The 19666-nt window shown below is 40.6% G+C and overlaps 1 protein-coding gene across 1 annotated transcript in view; it reads left to right on the forward strand.

Moving 5' to 3' along the window:
• LOC143933771 (sialic acid-binding Ig-like lectin 13) overlaps window positions 1-17334 on the forward strand; it is a 54995-nt gene extending 37661 nt beyond the window's left edge. The window contains exons 6-9 of the mRNA XM_077456772.1: window positions 5384-5671; window positions 6858-6960; window positions 9969-10059; window positions 15197-17334. Coding sequence (XP_077312898.1) covers window positions 5384-5671; window positions 6858-6960; window positions 9969-10059; window positions 15197-15385 — 671 coding nt within the window. The 3' untranslated portion in view covers window positions 15386-17334. The remainder of the gene's footprint in view (window positions 1-5383; window positions 5672-6857; window positions 6961-9968; window positions 10060-15196) is intronic.
• The last annotated feature ends 2332 nt before the right edge of the window (window positions 17335-19666 follow it).

Genomic DNA, 19666 nt, shown 5'->3' on the forward strand with positions numbered 1-19666 from the left:
ACAACCAACGGCCAGGGTTGTTGGGAAGAGGCCCTTGTCCTCATCAACATTCTGTCTGTTGGGTCTGGGGGAGTGAGTCCAATGGAGACCACCATGGGAGAGGGCAGCAGGAGAAGCTGAGTCAAAATTTTGAAGCCAGGTTTCTGTTATGGCGAGTATGTTAAAGTCATGAGAGATGAAGAGGTCATGTATAGATGTTAGCTTGTTACAGATGGAGCGGGCGAGCAGTGATGGGGCTCAGGTAAGTATTAGGGGGACTAGGGGGGCACTGCACACAGAAGGCTTTTTACCTTCATGCATAGAATACATGAAGGTAAAAAATCTTGAGCCTTTACAACCACTTTAACATTCACTAAATTAGATCAAGCACTGACCTAGTTCATTTTTTTTTTTTTTCCAGCAGACCTTTTTTTTTTTGCACAAACTTCTTTAGCAAGGAGGTAAAGATATGCTGTATCTTTTTCTCCACTGTAGAGGAAAAGTATGTTCTTTCTCATTCACAGATAAAAAAAAACAACACTAAGATGGGCTACAGAAGGTTGTGGGCTAGCACAGAGATCATGTGATCAGAATCTGGTTCCCCCGTCCCGATTTTTAGTAGGAGACCCTTTGCTGTCACGGACAGTCTTGTCCTCGGTGCTGGGAGTGTGCCAGCGAGCACGTTTCCAGCACAAACATCAGAACACATATATGCGTCACCCAGGTTTAAAACCCACTTCCTGGACACCACATATATGTGTAACTGTGTTGTAAAGGGGTTAATCATTAATTGTGCCTCATTTGATATGTCTGCCTGCAACATACATTGTAAAAGATCAGAAGTGAAAAGCATAAAAAAAAATTAAAAAAAATAGTACAACAGTACTAAGCCAGTTTAAAGAATATTTTTCCTTTACTGGCTTGAGTAACCACCTAGGTAAGGGACCAGAGTTCTAGACACATTTACGGTATACATATGGTGACGGTGACTGTAGCTATGAAAGTAAGAGACGCTTGATTCTTAGGAGGGAAGCAATGGTACCTACATAACATTATAAAAAGCAGAGACAACAACCTGCCAAAAAAGTGCTGAATAATCAAAGCTATGGTATTTCCAGTAGTAAGCTATGGTTGGGAAAGTTGGATCATAAAGAAGGCTGAACGCCAAAGAATTTATGCTTTTGAACTATGGTGTTGGAGAAGACGCTTGAAAGTCCCTTGGACAACAAGAAGATCAAACCAGTCAATCTTGAAGGAGATTAACCCTGAATATTCACTGGAAGGACAGATCCTGAAGCTGAAACTCGAATACTTTGGCCACCTAATGCGCAGAGAGGACTCATTGGGAAAGACCCTGATGCTGAGAAACATGTAAGGAAAAAGGAGAAAAGGATGACAGAAAACAAGATGAATAGATAGCATCATCAAAACAATGAGCATGAAGTGAAGGACAGAAAAGCCTGGAGTGCTATGGTCCATGAGGTCACGAAGTGTCGGACACGACTAAACGACTGAACAACAACAGTATACATGCTTTGATGTGATCAAGGTTACCTATATCGGCCAGCCGCAGGTAAAATGCCATCACTGAATCCAATTACATACTAATTTAACCCTTTTTCTTCAGTGCTTCTGGTCTCTGCCTTTTCCGCCAGTTTTTGTGTATAAAAAAATTTACAATATAGTTATAAAAGACATATATAAAAAAAAAAAAAAATACTACTGATTTTGTATGTCACATGTAGTTTCCAAAATTTTAAGTAAATTGATATCTTCAATATTAAAAATACCAAAATCATTATCTTATCATTAAGATGCAAAATGCAACATAACCTTCCATATTCTGACTAAATATAAAATATACAATTGCAAAAGTGAATAAATGCCAAATTTGTGTACATTCAAAATTCAGCATTTTGTGAGAAAATTAAGATTGAAAAGGTATGGGTAACTTTAATTTAAATTTTGAAGCCATAGGAATATATCCTTTTTTCCCTGTTTTTGCCTGAAAAAAAATGGAAATATTCAGAAAAAATAAAAAATCAGGGTGGAGTAGTTTTACAAATTGAATGTCATTTTTTTTTTTACACTGGGAAGGGGAAAAGCAGTGTATATAAAAGTAAATAAAAAAAAAAGTATTTGGGGCTACCTCACCTACCCAAAAAAACTACAAATAATTTGCCATATACTTTTTTTATTTATTTTCTTGTTAGTGTAGAGATCACTATTTATGTTGGCACCTTTATTTATTTCATTAATAGGCATTTATCAGGGCTTTTAGTTGGGTGGAGCGTACTAGTACCTTAAAAGTAGTATGCTTGAAATAAAAGTACAGCTTATGCAGTAAATAAACTAAACTTGCTTTTTAAAATTTTATTTTTTATTACAAATGGAATAACAAAGTATATGTTAAGAACATTTCACCTATGCATGAGAACAGGTAACTTTCCCTTCCCTTTCCCTCATAATAATTTAAAGTGGTTGTAAACCCTTAAAAACCACTTTGACCTACAGGTAAGCCTAGATTAAGGCTTACCTGTAGGTCCAAGAAATATCTCCTAAACCATACACGGTTTAGGAGATATTTGCCAAAAGACAGTCATCGCTGTCTACAGCGCATGCACCGTAGACAGCGGCGCGCAGGCGCATTGAGCGCGCCGCTGTTAACGGTGATGTGCCGCGAGTGGCGGCTCCCGTGTGCATGCGTGGGAGTGACGTCATCGCTGCTTCGTTGAATGACAGCGCTGAAGCAGCGAGACCCACCAAGAAGATGGAGGCTCCGTACACAAGGGGACAGCGGTGACTTTGCGGCTCCTGTGTCAGGTAAGTGACACATAATGGACTACTATGCGATGCATAGTAGTCCATTATGCTTTACCTTTGCAGGAAATCAAAGAGGAAGTAAACCCATCAGGGTTTACTTCCTCTTTAAAAGCTTTCGGCCAATATGTATTTTCAGTTATTGACAATGCTGATCCAGAAGCATATATTGCTCTTGCAAGTGCTTGATCAATTTGCTCTTGATTTTCAGGTGTAATTTTCTGTATAAATGAAGGGATTGTGTATTTTTGGGAGGCCATGGTTTGCAATACTTCCTTACATTGGATGAACTATATGGACTTTTGTGTTTTCTCAACCAGACTAACCATATAACTATGTAATGTGAAGATGCTGCTGGTGAAGAAACACTTTGTGATGATCAAGAAGCAGCAGAAAGAGTGTTTCTGTAATGATAACTCTTGAGGGAAAAGCTCCTCCCACTTCCATTCTGGTCCTCATCATTTGCCATAATTCCATAAAATATTTTTTAATGTCTTTAGGACACCTCTTGCATGCTGGGATGTGTTTTGCCATCTTTGTAGCATTTGGAAAAATAATATTTCTTCTCACAATATTTGCAAATTGCAGAAATTGCACCATGGAAATGTTTTCAAACTGATGTTGGTCTCACCATTTTACTGAGAGGAAAGAAAAATTCATTTATTCAGAAGACTATAGGCAAACATCATGCTGTGATGGTGGAGAACATTACAGTATTAGGAATCATTCAATGGTTAGAAAAGATAAACTCAATTGTCAGGCAAATTTTCCCTCTCACCTGTCAATTAAGGCCTGAGAGGACCAAAACTATCATCTACGGTATTCCAACCATCACCCAACTGTAGGAGGTACAGGATGGAGCCCAAAAGCAAAGTAAATTGGAGCCTTTCCCCTGCAATACCTCCTACAGTGTTACTTGAACTGTATTCCAGCATGTGCTTGTATTCAGCTGAGAGAACTTGCAGTAATTTAAGACTTTACATAAAGTCTCAGAAATATTTCATTAAGGTCTTCTTGTTATATAGTTTGAATACCATGTCACGGATATATTACTTATTATTGTAAAATAATTTTTTAGTTTTTTCTTCTGGGCCTTCCCATCTTTAACACTTACTTTTTCACCTTTTTAGGGTTATATTACAATGAAACCAAATTTTTTTCTAAACCACTAACATATATGTGAATAACTTGTGTTCATAGTGAAATTGGGATATGATGCAGCGGTGTACCTAGCATATTTAAGACCCCAGGCAGATTATTTTTATTTGGACAATAATCATGAAATTAAAGGGACACTAAAGGTTCCTTTATTTTCTTTTAAAATAACAAACATGTCATACTTAACACCACTGTGCAGTTGGTTAAGCACAGAGTGGCCCGATCCTCCTGTTCTGGGGTCCCTCCGCGGTGCTCCTGGCTCCTCCCTGCATCGAGTGACCTGCCTGCGAATCGCGCTCCTTCAGATGACCCATGCGGGTGCGCTCCCGTGTCCTCCTGCTGCGTCCATAGACACAGACAGCAGGACTTGGCCCCAACCCCCGGCGTCCACGTGTTTGGATTTGATTGACAGCAGTGTGAGCCAATGGCGGCACTGCTATAAATCTATCCATTCAAGAGCCGAGACACCGGCCAGAGAGGGTGTGTGCGTCTGGGAACGAACTAGCTCAGGTGAGTAAAACAGGGGGGGCTGGTGCCCTACAAAAGGTTTCTGTATCTGAACATTGCATAGATTATCATAGAGAGGAAAAAAATATATACAATATATAGTGTGCCATGATAAAACACTGGAATAATAATGATAGGGACAATCCTGACAAAATACAGAAAACACCCATACTACCAATTCAGCATCCTCCAAAAATTCTTCCTCCCACCCTGCTCCAAGAAAGAAAATCACCCCTCATACCCCCAAAAATATTCTTCCTGTCAGCAACCCCTGCACCCTACCCTTTTCTTGTCACTCTTTTATGTTTCTCACCCACCAAAACTCCCCCCCTCACTTAACAAAGATCTCTCCCTCTTTAAGCAAAGACCCCCTCACTCTATTTAAAAACTCACCAGACCTCAAATGCAAACCAGCAAGAGTGAAAGGAAGTCATGTGACACTTCTGAGCTGGGGATGTGCCTGGAGCTGGAAGGGCTTCTGCACTTGACTGCACCTGGCACATTATTGCTATACATGGGCTCCTACAAAGACATATGCAACGTGATCCATGGCTTTGCTAGAACACCCACGTGGCAGCGCACAGGGGTGGGTTGATGCAGCCAGCATTTCATGGCTGGCTGTTTCCTAGGCAGATCCTAATTCCCACCTAGCCATGCCATTGAGCAGAGCTTGCCTTTTTCAGAAACTGCATCTCTAAATGATCTGTAGATCCAGAGGTATAAGCAACTGATATTGTCAGTAAATCCAAACCTTCCTTCCAAGCATCCCTACTGATCTCTTAGGACTGGTGGCCTCATCAATCAATAAGGAATCTCAGCAGGGACAAGATTGCACATGTCATATCTGATTGCACTTTGCTCAATATCATTATATTTATTATTCCCCCCCCCCCCCCCCCCATTTTCTCATTTGTTACAGACAGGCCCAGAATCATTGAAGGGAGTTGTCGTACAGTTGAAAATCTCCTTGAATGCACATGTCTAAGTCACTCATTTCCTGAACCGAATCTAAAGTGGAAACACAATGGGGTGTTTTATAATAGCTCAAACCACACCAATGCCAAAGTCAGTATTTTTACTAAGACATCTAATTCAGGTACCAACAGCACCATGACTCTTACAGTCAATGTAGAAGAGAGTCAGAATATACAGTGTGTGGTTTCCAATTTACATGGAGAGCTTGTTCTGGAGCTATTCAATAAAACAGGTAAGGATCTCAAAAACTCATTGTCTGTGGTTGATGTATTAAAGTAATATAGGCTATTCACTTTAAAGAGTGAATGTTAGTAAATGAAGTGATCTGATGTTCACATTAAATATCTAATCATCACCCCCTTACCCCCTTTGCCCCCCTCTTTTTTATTTATTTATTCAATTAAATTATTCATTATTTTTTTTTCACCCTTTCTTCTCCTCTGCCTTCCATTCCTGTCACTCAGGGGTTGAGCTGCCCCTATCCGATCGGCAGACCGTGAAGACTCACCCTTTCCTTTCCCCTCCCTAACCCCCCCCCCCCCTATTTTTCTTATACTTTGCGGAACGTCCTCAAATGTATGCCTCCTAATTCCAATTTAGAAAATCTGAGCGACGTCACAACATTTGAATTCCAATCTTATACATATATTCATCAGTAACATTTCTCTGTATGTGTAAATTACCATGTGATGTGTACATGTCAGCGGGCAATTTTTTTCCCTTTTGTCCATTGATCATATTATGTAGATGTCCATTTGATAACCCTTTTGTTCTTTCTGATGGAAATGACTTCCTCATGATGTATGTGATACAGCCCATTCTTAACTAATGTAAAATAAAAAACCCAAACATAAGAGAGGGAAGTAAAAAGGAAACAGGGCATGGTTGGTTAATTGATCTAAACACAACTTAAAGCCCCGTACACACGATCCGAAAATCGTACAAAAAAATCTGCTTTCTAATCGATCGTAAGATAATCAGATCATTAGTACAGAGCTTTCGAGAGCCGATCAGGACAGTTCATCTGATATTATTCTATCAGACATGCATGGAATTTTTTTCGCACAATGCCAGATCATACGATTTTCATTCAGTCAGTACAGCTGTCATTCAAAAATGCAATACATATGCATTGCAACACATGATATAATTTCCTATTTTTTATTCTGTCGTACGAGAATTTTCATGGCTTTAGTAAACTCATCAGATTCAACATGAGATTAGCATGCAAAAAAAAAACAAAAACAGATGATCATTCGCCCGATAATCAGATCCTGTGTACTGGGCATTACCCTAATTTATATGCTCTGCTCCTTTAATAAATCTCATCATGTTCTTTGCATGTCTTTCGACCATTTGTATTGACTGTTAGATTTACATGAATTTCTTATAGTAATAACTTATTTTTTTCTTCTCAGCTCAGCTAACGTCTAAAGCATTTCCACCTGCTGCAATATTTGGCGGATGCTTTGCAGGTGTATTGGTAGTGACTGGAATTTTATTAATCATTTTCTACAGAAAGTAAGTCTTTTTTACAGTTGCCATCATCCAATGGTGCACATTTATCAAGCAAGTTAGAAACACAAACACAAATCAAGCTAATTTTTTATTTAGCCATGTCTATGCGACTGCAGCGCTTTCCATGGGGCTTCCCCCCGTACCCATTTACATGGATCCTCTCTTGATCTTCAGTGGGTAAATGGCTCAAACCCCAAGTGTGAATGGGGTCTTAAAATGGTTATATATGCTGTAAGCTTTCACTTCCGGATTAATATTCCTTATCGTATGTTGACAGCCTTTCCATCTGATTGTTTTCAGCTGCTGTTCAGCCGCCAGTTTTCAGCCTGGCTCCTTCAATTTTCAGATTGAAGGATGTTGAGTTAGTAGGTGACCATTCCATCTATGGTTTGAATTATGTCTGGTCCAACAGGATTCAGCCAACATTCACTCTGTGTATGGCCAGCTTTACAGTAAATCTGTCTCAATCTTCTTGTTTAGCATTGTCTTACTGTGGCTAATAGATAAATCCCACTATGCTCAATTTAAGGTCCCTTCCACATGGAGTGGGCTCCGTTGGAGCCCTCCTGCTTAGGGAGAAATCTGTCAGCTGATCCCTGCTGAACTGGCAGATGGCTGGTTTTAGTAGAGTGGACACAAACACAACCCATGCTATTCTATGGGCAGTCGGATATAAACAGATGGCCTGTCTGTTTACACCCGACTGCCATTTGATCCGATCCTTCCACACGGAGTGGGCTCTGTTGGAGCCCTCCTGCTCAGGGGGAAATCTGTCCGCTGATCCCTGCTGAACTGGCAGATGGCTGCTTTTTGTACAGTGGACTCAAACACAACCCACACTACTCTATGGGCAGTTGGATGTAAACAGATGGCCATTTGATCCGATCCACCAGATGGATGAGTAACAGATCCCCATCCGTCTCTTTTAAGCAGACAGGATTCGATCAAATGCTCCATAGAGGAGACTGGAGGGTCCAATCTGGTCCGCCTAAAAAACTGACAGGTGGACCCAATTGGTCTGCTAGTTTGAAAGGGGCCTAACAAGCTATTGATTATAAAATGACTACATAGTGTCAAATTTAAGCATAATAGCACATTATACCCAGGAAAAACAGCAAACAACCATTAACAACATTATTAAAAATCCATTGGCATTGGCCAGTAATATTGATTACACCTGATAAAGAGACAAGCACATATGCTAATGAATTAGATATATACAGTATATATAGAGGCACTTTCTGGCAGAGTTGTGGATGGTCTCTACAATATATGCTACCTAGGTTTCCCCCCTACACATGGCAAAATTTTTGACTGATGAGGAGAGAACAAACTTTTTATTTCTCAGAATCTTAATCAATTCTGGGTCCTGAAGCTCAGAGCTTTTGTATAGCTTTGGGTGTGATGGAGCTTCCATTCCTAGGTTCATATCTTACCTGGTAGCAGGACCTTGTTATTAATCTCAGCTGTCCACAGGCTTTTAAATAAGCAAGCTAACTGAATTTTAACTGTTCCTGGGTGAACCTATTTCATTTAGGCTGGATTCACACCTATGCATTTTTTGTGCTTTTTACATTTTGCAGATTTGCTCTACAGAACGTGTTCCATATGAAACCAGGTTAAATGGGCTGTAGTGCAATTCTGCAAAATGCACTAAAAATGCATAGGTGTGAATCAAGCCTTACAGTATATGGTTTGTCACTTCAACTACCAGTTGAGAATGTCCCCCTTACAAACATTCAAGAAACAAAGTGCAATAACCTCCTTTAAGGCTGGGTTCATGCATATGCGAATTGGATTGTTTCCACACTTCCAATTTGCATGACATGCAAGTGTGACCGGCTCTCAATGTCTGGGGTGCCTGCGGTTCAATTTGAAAAAGGGTCTTGTGCATGTTTGGGTCCGAATCAAGTGCAAATTGAGGCAAAAATTTGGGCTTAATTCGCACCCGGATTGGTGAACAGACATGCACCAGACCCCAGGCACGAATGAGCAGCCGCACATATGTGAACCAAGCCTTGACCAATCAGTTCTGCTTTAAATAGTATAACTAAACCCATGAACAAACATGGTAGATATGGTGGCTGCATTAGCTTTCTGGTCAGATGTGTCCCTTTACCTGTGATCCTGCTAATAACACTCTTCCTGTTGACAATGTTTGCCCACCGTGCTGTACTTTGAAGGAGCATCATTGTTACCCTATGACATTGGTCTCCAAACTGTAGCCCAGTGGCTGGAATGCTGCCCTTTGCTTGTATTTATCCGGCCCTTGAAGCACTATTCCTCCCACTGACACAAACTATTTGTCCTCCTAATACTAAACATAGGGCATTGTTTACTCCCAATGGGCACAGTCGGCCTCCCTAAAGTCTAAAGGACAGTAAACTGTTCCTTTGTTTAGAACGTTTGGAGACCCCTGCCCTAGGACAAGAACACGTCCTCCTCTTCTCATTTCCATAACATAGAAGGTTTGTTTTTTTAGGCCACAGGAATGATCAAAAATATATTTTTTGCACTTCTCAAACAGATATAACAAAACATTTTAAATTGTATATCTAAGCCCCCAAAATGAGCAATGTGAGCAGTTCATTGTTGGGCTTCACGTGCGCTTTAAGGTTAGTCTGGTCAAGTCCAAGATGGATTCTAAAGCCCTGTACACACTATCAGATTGTCTGCTGAGTTTTTCCTTCAGATTTACCAAAACCATATAATATGAGGTCAAACCTTAGGAGTTTCAATGTGTATGCAATCAGGCAGGCCCTTCTACTACATGGTTTTGGTAAATCTGAAGGAAAAACTCAGCAAACAATCTGATAGTGTGTACGGGGCTTTATTGGTTGTTCTGGGTTCAGCAATTCAGATGTACTAATTTGTTCCTTCAAAATTTTATTGAATGACCACAATTATTTGGACATAATTAGCCCATCAAACATATGAGTAAAATCTGTTTTTGTATTTTATCTCCAACATGAATCAACCCTTATCTGCACTTCCTTTTATACATTTTTCAGAAGAAAGACGATGCAGAAAAAAGAAGCTTCAAGGCTGTCCCATGTTAGTGGTGTTGAAAATATCTACAGCAATTCAGAAATGTTTTCTAACGTAAGTTATCCTAGAAAATGTTTTCTTTTATATTTCTGGATGCTGTTTTACTTGAAGCAACTTCAAGAACTCTAAAGTGAAATTCATAACCAAGCTAGCTATTGCAGACCTTATGGTAAAAATGTGGTTTCGCAGTACAAAATGTATACGCAGAATTTAAAAAGAAACTGAACTCAAAAAGTAAAGATTTGATATGTTTTAACCACTTTCTGCCCATAGGACGTCATATGGCATCCTAGGGTTTCAGTGGTTGTACCGCGATGATGCCTGCAGCTGGCAATTACCTTCAATGTAGAAGTGATTCGAGTGGCTATAGAGCCACTCAATCACTTCTACAACCAGACGCCCCCCTCCCGCTCCAACTGGCAGCATTCTGTGGCCTGAACAAAGAGAGAGGAACTGATGTTTTTCCTCCCTCTCTGTGATATCAGAAACCAAAAGCAGCAAGCATTTTGTTTACTTTTTTTCAAGCTGTTACTATAAACAAACTCACTCAAGTGTAGCTAATCACCTTCTCTATCACACACAAAGCCATTTGACTATCAACTGTGGTAATTTTGATTAGATTAGCATGAAAAGAGCTTCCCTGGAGCATTTCAGTCCCTAGTAGTGCAAGGTATTTGGTACAATACAGACCTACCCTGCCTGGATCAGGACATCACTCCAAACTGGATGAAAGCGCCAAGAGGAAACTGGTCAGGGAGGATACCAAGAGGCCTAGGGCAACTCTGAAGCAGTTGCAGAAATTTATGACAATGAGTAGTCATTGTGTGCGTGTGACAAAAAATTCTCCACAAATGTGGCTTGTATGGGAGGATTGCAAGAAAAAAAATACCATCAAATTATTGAAGAAAATCTGCTGCCCTCTGCCAGAAAATTGTCGATGGGATGAAGGTTTACCTTCAAACATGACAATGACCCAAATCGCACAGCAAAAATAACCACCCCATGGTTGAAGAAGAAAAAGGTGAATGTCCTTGCATGGCCTCATCAGAGCCCAGACTTAAACCCCACTGAATCTCTGTGGAATGACTTTAAGACTGCAGTCCACAAACGGTCACCATCAAATTGAACTGAACTTGAGCAGTTCTGCAAAGAAGAATGGACAAATATTGTAAAGTCTAGATGTGCAAAGTAAGTACAGACTTCTCCCAACTGACTAAAGGCTGTAATTACAGCCAAAGGTGGTCCAACAAAATACTGACACAAGGGGGTGATCTTTTTTTCCAACTCAATGTTCTGCTTTTTATTTATTTTTTACATGTTGGTGTTGTATCTTTCACTTGGATGTTATAAGTTGCACTGAGTAAATACAGCTGGATACAAAAAAACTGTCTGTCTTCATTTTAGGCTGCAAAGCAACAACATTTGATTATTTTAAAGGGGGGTGATTCTTTTCTCTACCCACTGTAACATATCGTAGTCCATTGGTGAAGTTATACAGAAAATTACTGTCAATTATAATGGTTCAGTAACGCATCTCGTAGTTGGATACCGCTTCTTTAGATTGCCATATTCACTTGTGACTAGGGATGAGCTTCGAGTTCGAATTGAACTCATGTTCGACTCGAACATTGCCTGTTCGGCCATTTGCCGAACAGCGAACAATTTGGGGTGTTCGCGGCAAATTCGAAAAAAGCCACGGAACACCCTGTAAAAGTCTATGGGAGAAATCTCAAGTGCTAATTTTAAAGGCTTATATGCAAGTTATTGTCATAAAAAGTGTTTGGGGACCTGGGTCCTGCCCCAGGGGACATGTATCAATGCAATTTTTTTTTTTTTAAATGGAAATTTTTTCAGGAACAGTGATTTTAATAATGCTTAAAGTGAAACAATAAAAGTGAAATATTCCTTTAAATTTCGTACCTAGGGTGTGTGTATACTATGCCTGTAAATTAGTGATTGTTTTCCGTGCTTAGAACAGTCCCTGCAAGTGTCATTTCTGAAGGAAAAAAAGTAATTTAAAAGCACTCACGGCTTTAATGAATTGTCAGCTCCCAGCAATACAGAGAAAAGTCATTGATAAAAAATAAAATAAAAAAATATGTGGGGTTCCTCCCAAATATCCATACCAGACCCTTCAGGTCTGGTATGGATTTTAAGGGGAACTCCATGTCAAATTTTAAAAAAATCCATACCAGACCCTTTATCTGAGCACACAACCTGGCAGGCTGTAAGAAAAGAGGGGGGGACGAGAGCGCCCCCCCAAACCATCCCAGGCCACATGTCCTCAACATGGGGAGGACGCTTTGGGGGTCTGTGACCCCTCGTCTGCAGTCCCCCACAACCCTTGCCCAGTGGTTGTGGGGAACTGCAGGCGGGGGGCTTATCGGAATCTGGAAGCCCCCTTTAACAAGGGGACCCCCCATTTGAAATGGTAACGGGTACTTTGTACCCCTACCATTTCACAAAGAAAGTGTAAAAAATTGTAAAAAAACACTCAGACACTGTTGGGATAAGTCCTTTATTAAAAATAAAAAGATTCCAGTGGTGGAAATCCACTCTCAGTATCTCCTCTCCGGGGTCCAGCGATGAATGATCTTTCCTCTCCAGGTCCTGGGTCCAATGATGATGTCCAGCTCAGCGCATCCTGTCTCCCCTGGAGACACAGCGGGAATCCTGGCAGCCTGACAGGTCTCTTAGCTGAGGACGGGGCCATCCGGCACGTGACCCCGCCCCCTCTGAAGAGAGGGGAAACCCGGTCTTCCCCAGTGACGCGCAGGTGACCCCGCCCCCCTCTGATGTAACGCAGGACCCTGGACCTGGAGAGGAGAGATCATCCATCGCTGGTCCCCGGTGAGGAGATCACCCATCGCAGGATACCGAGAGTGGATTACCACCACTGGAATCTTTTTTTAAATTTTTTTTAATCTTTAATAAAGGACTTAGCCCAACGGTGTCTGTGTGTTTTTTTAAATTTTTTACACTTTCTTTGTGAAATGGTGGGGGTACAATGTACCCGTTACCATTTCAAACAGGGGGGGCCGGGATCTAGGGGACCCCTTGTTAAAGTGGGCTTCTAGATTCCGATAAGCCCCCGCCCACAGACCCCCAAAACCACTGGGAAAGGGTTGTGGGGATGAGGCCCTTGTCCCCATCAACATGGGGACATGGTGATTTGAGGGGTCACAGACCCCCAAAGCATCCTCCCCATGTTGAGGGCACGTGGCCCGGTATGGTTCCGTGGGGGGGCACTCTCTCGTCCCCCCCTCTTTTTCTGTAGCCTGTCAGGTTGCATGCTCAGATAAAGGGTCTGGTATGGATTTTTGGGGGGAACTCCACACCAATTTATTTTAATTTGGCGTAGAGTTCCCTTAAAATCCATACCAGACTTGAAGGGTCTGGTATGGATATATGGGGGGAACCCCTTGTCATTTAAAAAAAAAATTGACACAGGATTCCCCTTAATATCCAAACCAGACCTGAAGGGCCTGGTAATTGAATTTGGGGGGACCCCCTCGCATTTTTTTTTTATCAATGACTTTCAATGACTGTTTTCTGTATTACCGGGAGCCGACAATTCATCATAGCCATGAGTGCTTTTAAATGACTTTTTTTCTTCAGAAATTTCACTTTTTGCAGTGACAGTTCTAAGCATGGGAAACAAGCGCTGCTTTACAGGCATACTATAAACACCCCGTAGGTACGAAATTTTAAGGAATATTTCACTTTTAATGTTTTAATTTAAGCATTATTAAAATCCCTGCTCCTAAAAAAACAGGCGTATAAAACTTATTTTTGCATTGATACATGTCCCCTGGGGCAGGACCCGGGTCCCCAAACACTTTTTATGACAATAACTGGCATATAAGCCTTTAAATTTAGCACTTTTGATTTTTCATGTTCGAGTTCCATAGACTTTAATGGTTTTTGGACGTTCAAACAAATTTATTGCCTGTTCACATGTTCTGATGAAAACTGAACTGGGGGGGGCCTTTAGATTTAGGCATATACTATACGTAAAAAGGGCCCAATGATATTAGCCACAAAACAACCGCCAAAACTCTATTTCCATTCACGTGTTAACATTAGATTACTGCCTTATTACACCAGAGACTGAGAGTGTAAAAAAGTTTTAAATAAAATAAATAATATTTATATATTTTTTTAACATACCTTTGTGCTCACACGCAAATGCTTCGGTAAATCTTGCAGGCATATGTAATCACACCAAACATGTGAGGTATTACCGCAAACGTCAGCATGAGAGCAATAGATTTAGCTCCAGACAATTGAGTAATACATTGCTCTTGTGTGCCCTAATATTAACTTTTATGCCACGTACACACGGTTGGAATTTCTGACAACAAATGTTCGATGTGAGCTTGTTATCGGAAATTCCGACCGTGTGTCATTTGCTGTCAGAATTTCCGACAACAAAAATTTGAGAGCTGGATCTCAAATGTTTCGATGAAACAAAATCCGTTGTCGGAAATTCTGATCATGTGTACACAATTCCAAAGCACAAAATTCCACGCATGCTCGGAATCAAGCAGAAGAGCCGCACTGGCTATTAAACTTAATTTTTCTCGGCTCGTCGTACCTGTCACTGCGTTCTTGACGTTCAAAGTTTCCGACAACATTTGTGTGACCGTGTGTATACAAGACAAGTTTGAGCCAACATCCGTCGGAAATAAATCCAGGATTTTGTTGTCGGAATGTCTGATCGTGTGTACGCGGCATTAGTGTACTGTATTTTACTGAAATTTTGCACTTGATAAACCAATTGCGCACATGCCGCAAATGAACTATGACCAGGGTCTCTTCTTTCAGAAATGATATATTTTGGAGTGGTAACTAATTTTCAAGCTTGAAATGATTTTCTAAACATGTGTGAAAAAAAAAAAAAAAGAATTAAAGGTTCTATAACCCCAAGGGCAATTTATAGCCTTCTGCACCCCTAAAAAAAATACTTTTATTTGCCTTTCCTATTGACTTAAATGCATTTCAACCAAAATGGCACAATGTCACTGAAATCTCCCAACTGTCACAGAAATTTCAGAGAATTAAAAACTGTTTTTACTTATTAATTCTCTTTGGTTTTATAAGATTATTGCTGCTGACAAGTAACTTTTCTACTATAGACTATATGGAAGTCTTTATTCTATACAGTTTAAATTATTTGATTCTCTTCTAGGGTCCCCATGAAGTTGGGAAAATTTTTCAACAGGAGCGCCAACCACCTGCAGAAGATGGATCAGTAGACCTGAATTGCGAAAATGTACAATACATGAGCGTTAACTTTTCAAAGCTGAAACCAAAAGTTACAGTTACAGAAACAGAGGCTGAGGAAGTCGAGTATTCTGTGGTTAAACGTACAACCTGAGACTTTATTTTTCAATACAAAACAATTTTAAAGTATGCAAATGCCTATGGACATAGAACTCTGGATTAATCTTTATGGAATACATATGAAAAGTTACACAATATAAAACATTTAGCTTTAATTCCAGACCGATTTTAAAGAACCATTGGAAAAAATGTGTGTATAGAGCAAACAAAACACAGGAGTGAGTCAATACTGGTTATAATGATGTAGCTAAGAATTACATGTCCCTTAGAGGACTAAAAAAAAAAAAAGCATGCGTGTAAAATGTGTCATCACAGCACCAGATAAGGTTGCATTCCACGTTAGTTCCGAGAGACGTCCATCTTCAGTCCTGAGCTTGGCCTTCTTGGCTACAATGACATCATTCAGGCGCACCGGCGAGTCACGGCTTGGCTTCTTGAGCGGCTTGATTCCATCTCCCAGGGAATGGATATAGATGCCCTCCCCATGCACCCCTGGATGCCAGATCGGAGGTTATTAGGGCATCAATGCCCACAGAATGGCATCGTTTAATTTTAGTCGTACAATTGTTTTAATTCCCACAACCTAGACAAGAAACTGTTAAATTTGTATCCCTGGTGCACTTTGGGTATATTTTGGGTCCCATTCTGGCTCATTGTACTTATAATAATCCAGTCTAAGAGCGCTATCCACTTTGCTGCCATTGGTCCATTGCTGCATCTTTCCGATGCATCTTGAGGGCTGCATTAGTCTCTGGTTCATTACACAGTATGCTGAATCACAGTTTTCAGAGCTTGGGACATGTTGTGTTTTAGGTCCCTTGGAAAGCCCATTGAGTCTTTTATAGCCTTACACATATTCCATATTTGCTTGCTGCTTGGATTATTTTTCTTCAGTGATAATTAAAGTACATGCCTGTGCATAATAAACAAAAAACAAAACAAAACAAAAAAAAACACTTATTCGGTAGGGCTACGGTTTTGGTCTACAATAAGTTTGAGGTTGGATCTGTTTTTGGTCTTGTGGACTAATGTGGACTAATGTGGGTATGATGCTTTGTAACCATAATTGCACTGAAAGTGTATTGAGTTTAGGTCATCTGGGTTAGAATGGCCAGTAATGGGGGATTTTCTTGTGCCAGTCTCCCCCTATAAAAGGGTAAGGCTGCGTACACACGGGCGGACTGTTCGCCCAACTTTGTCCGGTGAACAGTGTTTCAGCGGACAGTCCGCTCGTGTGTGGGCTTCAGCGGACAGTTTCAGCGGACAGTCTGACGAACAAAGTTTTTCGGAATTTCCGTAAGACTGTCCGCTGAAACTTGGTTTGAGCGGACAGTCCGCTCGTGTGTAGGCTTGTTCGACAAACTAAGTGTCGCGCATGCTCAGAAAGGATTTACACGGCGAAGGTTGCATTGCAGTGTATTGGACGTCGTATTTTTCGTCCCGTCGTACGTGCCGTTCACGTCATCGCGCACGGTTTCAGCGGACTGTTCGTTCATCGTGTGTGGTCAAGTCCGCTCATGCAAATTTTGAGCGGACTGTTTTTCGGATTGTTTGACAAACTAAGTTGGGCGAACAGTCCGCCCGTGTGTACGCGGCCTAACTGTTTGATACAATTTTGTAGTTTTATATGTTGTCTGAAAATGTCTTATAATTTTGATATTGTACACTTTATGTCCATTGGATTATAAGAAAATGGCTGAACATAAGCAGTAGCAATGGAAGAGTCAAATATAAGAAATATGGCAACACAAAGTTAGGCAAAACGTAGTAAAAGGAACGTGGTGATGTTTCCTATTTGAGCCCTTGACAAAGTCAGTCATCATATCAAGGCACCCACCCCAGGAGGAGGTATGCAGTGAGTGTTGTGAGCCAGGAGATGTGTATGGACTGCCATTACACAAAGTGCAAGCGCACTATACATTTGTGAGTTTTTACATCGCTTTTATCCATTGGTTTAGTAATAAACTGAATTACACAATTAAATTGTTTCCCTTTGTTTCTGTGGATCACACTTGTGAATTTACCCAGGACCGGAGGTATGAAGAGACTGAGTTGTGAAACTCTATTTTGTGTATATTTCTCATTGAAAATTATATAATGCTTTTGCCCTTTTGCTTTTCAGAAGGTGATGGAACACATTGGGGTTGATGTGCTAAAACTGAAGAGTGCAAAATCTGGTGCAGCTATGCATGCTAGCCAATCAGCTTCTAACATCATCTTGTTCAATCAAGCTTTGGCGTTAAAATCTGGAAGTTGATTGGTTTCCTTGCAGAGCTGCACTAAATTTTGCACTCTCCAGTTTTAGTAAATCAACTCCATGAGTGCTGAACCAAAGAACACGGTTTATTATTTATTTATTTTAGGTAATTATACAGCGCTATCAATTTATGCAACACTTTACACATACAGTATATATTGTACATTCACATGAGTTCCTGTCCTCATGGAGCTTACAATCTAAGGTCCTTAAAGTGGCTGTAAACCCTCTAGACATGTGCGCCATCAATAAATTTGTTTCGTTTTGTTCCATTCTGTTTCGTATTAGCCGTTAATTTGTATTTCGTAATTCATGTCCAAAATTCTATTTGGATTCGTACAAAATAAGAATTTTCGTTAGATTTGTTAACTTTTCGTAACAATTACAAACGTTCGTTATGATGAATTTAAAAAGCAAAAAATATCTTTCTCATACTGTTAAAGTCTATGGGACAGGAACATGAAAAATCAAAAGTGCATGGGGAGGACATCCTTCCCATGTTGAGGGCATGTGGCCTGGTACGGTTCGGGGTGGGGGGCACTCTCCCCCCCCCCCTCTTTTCCTGCAGCTTGCATGCTCGGATAAGGGTCTGGTATGGATTTTTGGAGTGATCCCCATGCCATTTTTTAAAAAAAAATTGGCACGGGGTTCCGCTTAATATCCATACCAGACCTGAAGGGCCTGCTATGGAATTTGGTGGGACCCCCACGCAATTTTCTTTCATTTTGGTTCGGGGTTCCCCTTAATATTCATACCAGACTCAAAGGACCTGGTAATGGACTGTGGCGGATAACATGCCGTTTTTTTAATGACTTTTATCTGTATTGCCAGGACCGACAATTCATTATAGCCACTAGTACTTTTAAATTACTTTTTTCCTTTTGTACAGGAACTGTTCTAAACATGGGGAAAATGCGCCGCTTTACATGCATACTATAGACACCCCCAGGTACAAAATTTAAAGGAATATTTCACTTTTATTGTTTCACTTTAAGCATCATTAAAATTAGTGCTCCCGAAAAAACGTCAGTTTCTAAAACTCTTTTTTGCATTGATATATGTCCCCTGGAGCAGGACCCGGTCTCCAAAATTTTTTTATGACAATAACTTGCATATAAGCCTTTAAAATGAGCACTTTTGATTATTCATGTTCGTGTCCCATAGATTTTAATGGTGTTCGTGTGTTCTGCCAAACTTTTTGCCTGTTCGGTATGTTCTGGTGCGAACCGAACCGGGGGGGGGGTGTTTGGCCCATCCCTAGTAAAGAGTACCACATCCATTATGTACTATATAAAATGTCAAAGACAGGTATAATGGCCTTTATACCTAGGAAAAAAAATGAAAGAATCAATAAAAAAAATTTAACATCCTTTTAAAATACATTTAAAACAGAACACAGTTCCCATATAATTTTACTCTATACTCACTTCTGTAGATCAGCCTGTCTAAGTCTTTCAACACAAAGAAATCCTTGCAATAACTTTCCAGACTCAGTGAACTACTAAAAAATACTTTATTACGACTCATGAAAGTTAGTGTGATGGTCAGTGGGAAGAATGCTCCTTACACTTATGGTCATTGGGAATAATTACCCCTTACAGATCGATGGTGACAGTGGGGACTCATCTGGGAGGCAGAAATTGCTCATTAGTGATGGCCGAACGGTTCGCCCGGCCGTTTGACCGGTGGACTTCCGTGTTTACTGTGTAAAAGAACTTTGACCTATGATGACCCATCCATCATGGGGTACAGGACAGCCAATTGAGACATTAAAGCACATGGACACTTGGACATTCCCCCTAACTTATAAATAGACCCGATCCGGAGGCCATTTTACATTCTTTCTTCTTTCACTATAGGGAGAGGTTGCTGTGTGGAGCAGGGAACGATTGCAGTGACCCAAATCGCTAGCTATTTGGTACACAAAAGTTCTTTTCAGGACTGGTATAGGTGCTAGGTGTAGTTCAGGATATAGGTTTGACGCAGTGCTGTGCTAGTGATTGTTGCAGCAGCCTGTGTGTCTTTTGCCAGTGTAGAGAAAGGGACAGGACGGTGTGT

This window comes from Lithobates pipiens, unplaced genomic scaffold (genome assembly GCF_037356315.1).
Source record: "Lithobates pipiens isolate NorthernLeopardFrog02 unplaced genomic scaffold, aLitPip1_a1.2 Scaffold_27, whole genome shotgun sequence".
In the NCBI taxonomy this organism is placed as follows: domain Eukaryota; kingdom Metazoa; phylum Chordata; class Amphibia; order Anura; family Ranidae; genus Lithobates; species Lithobates pipiens.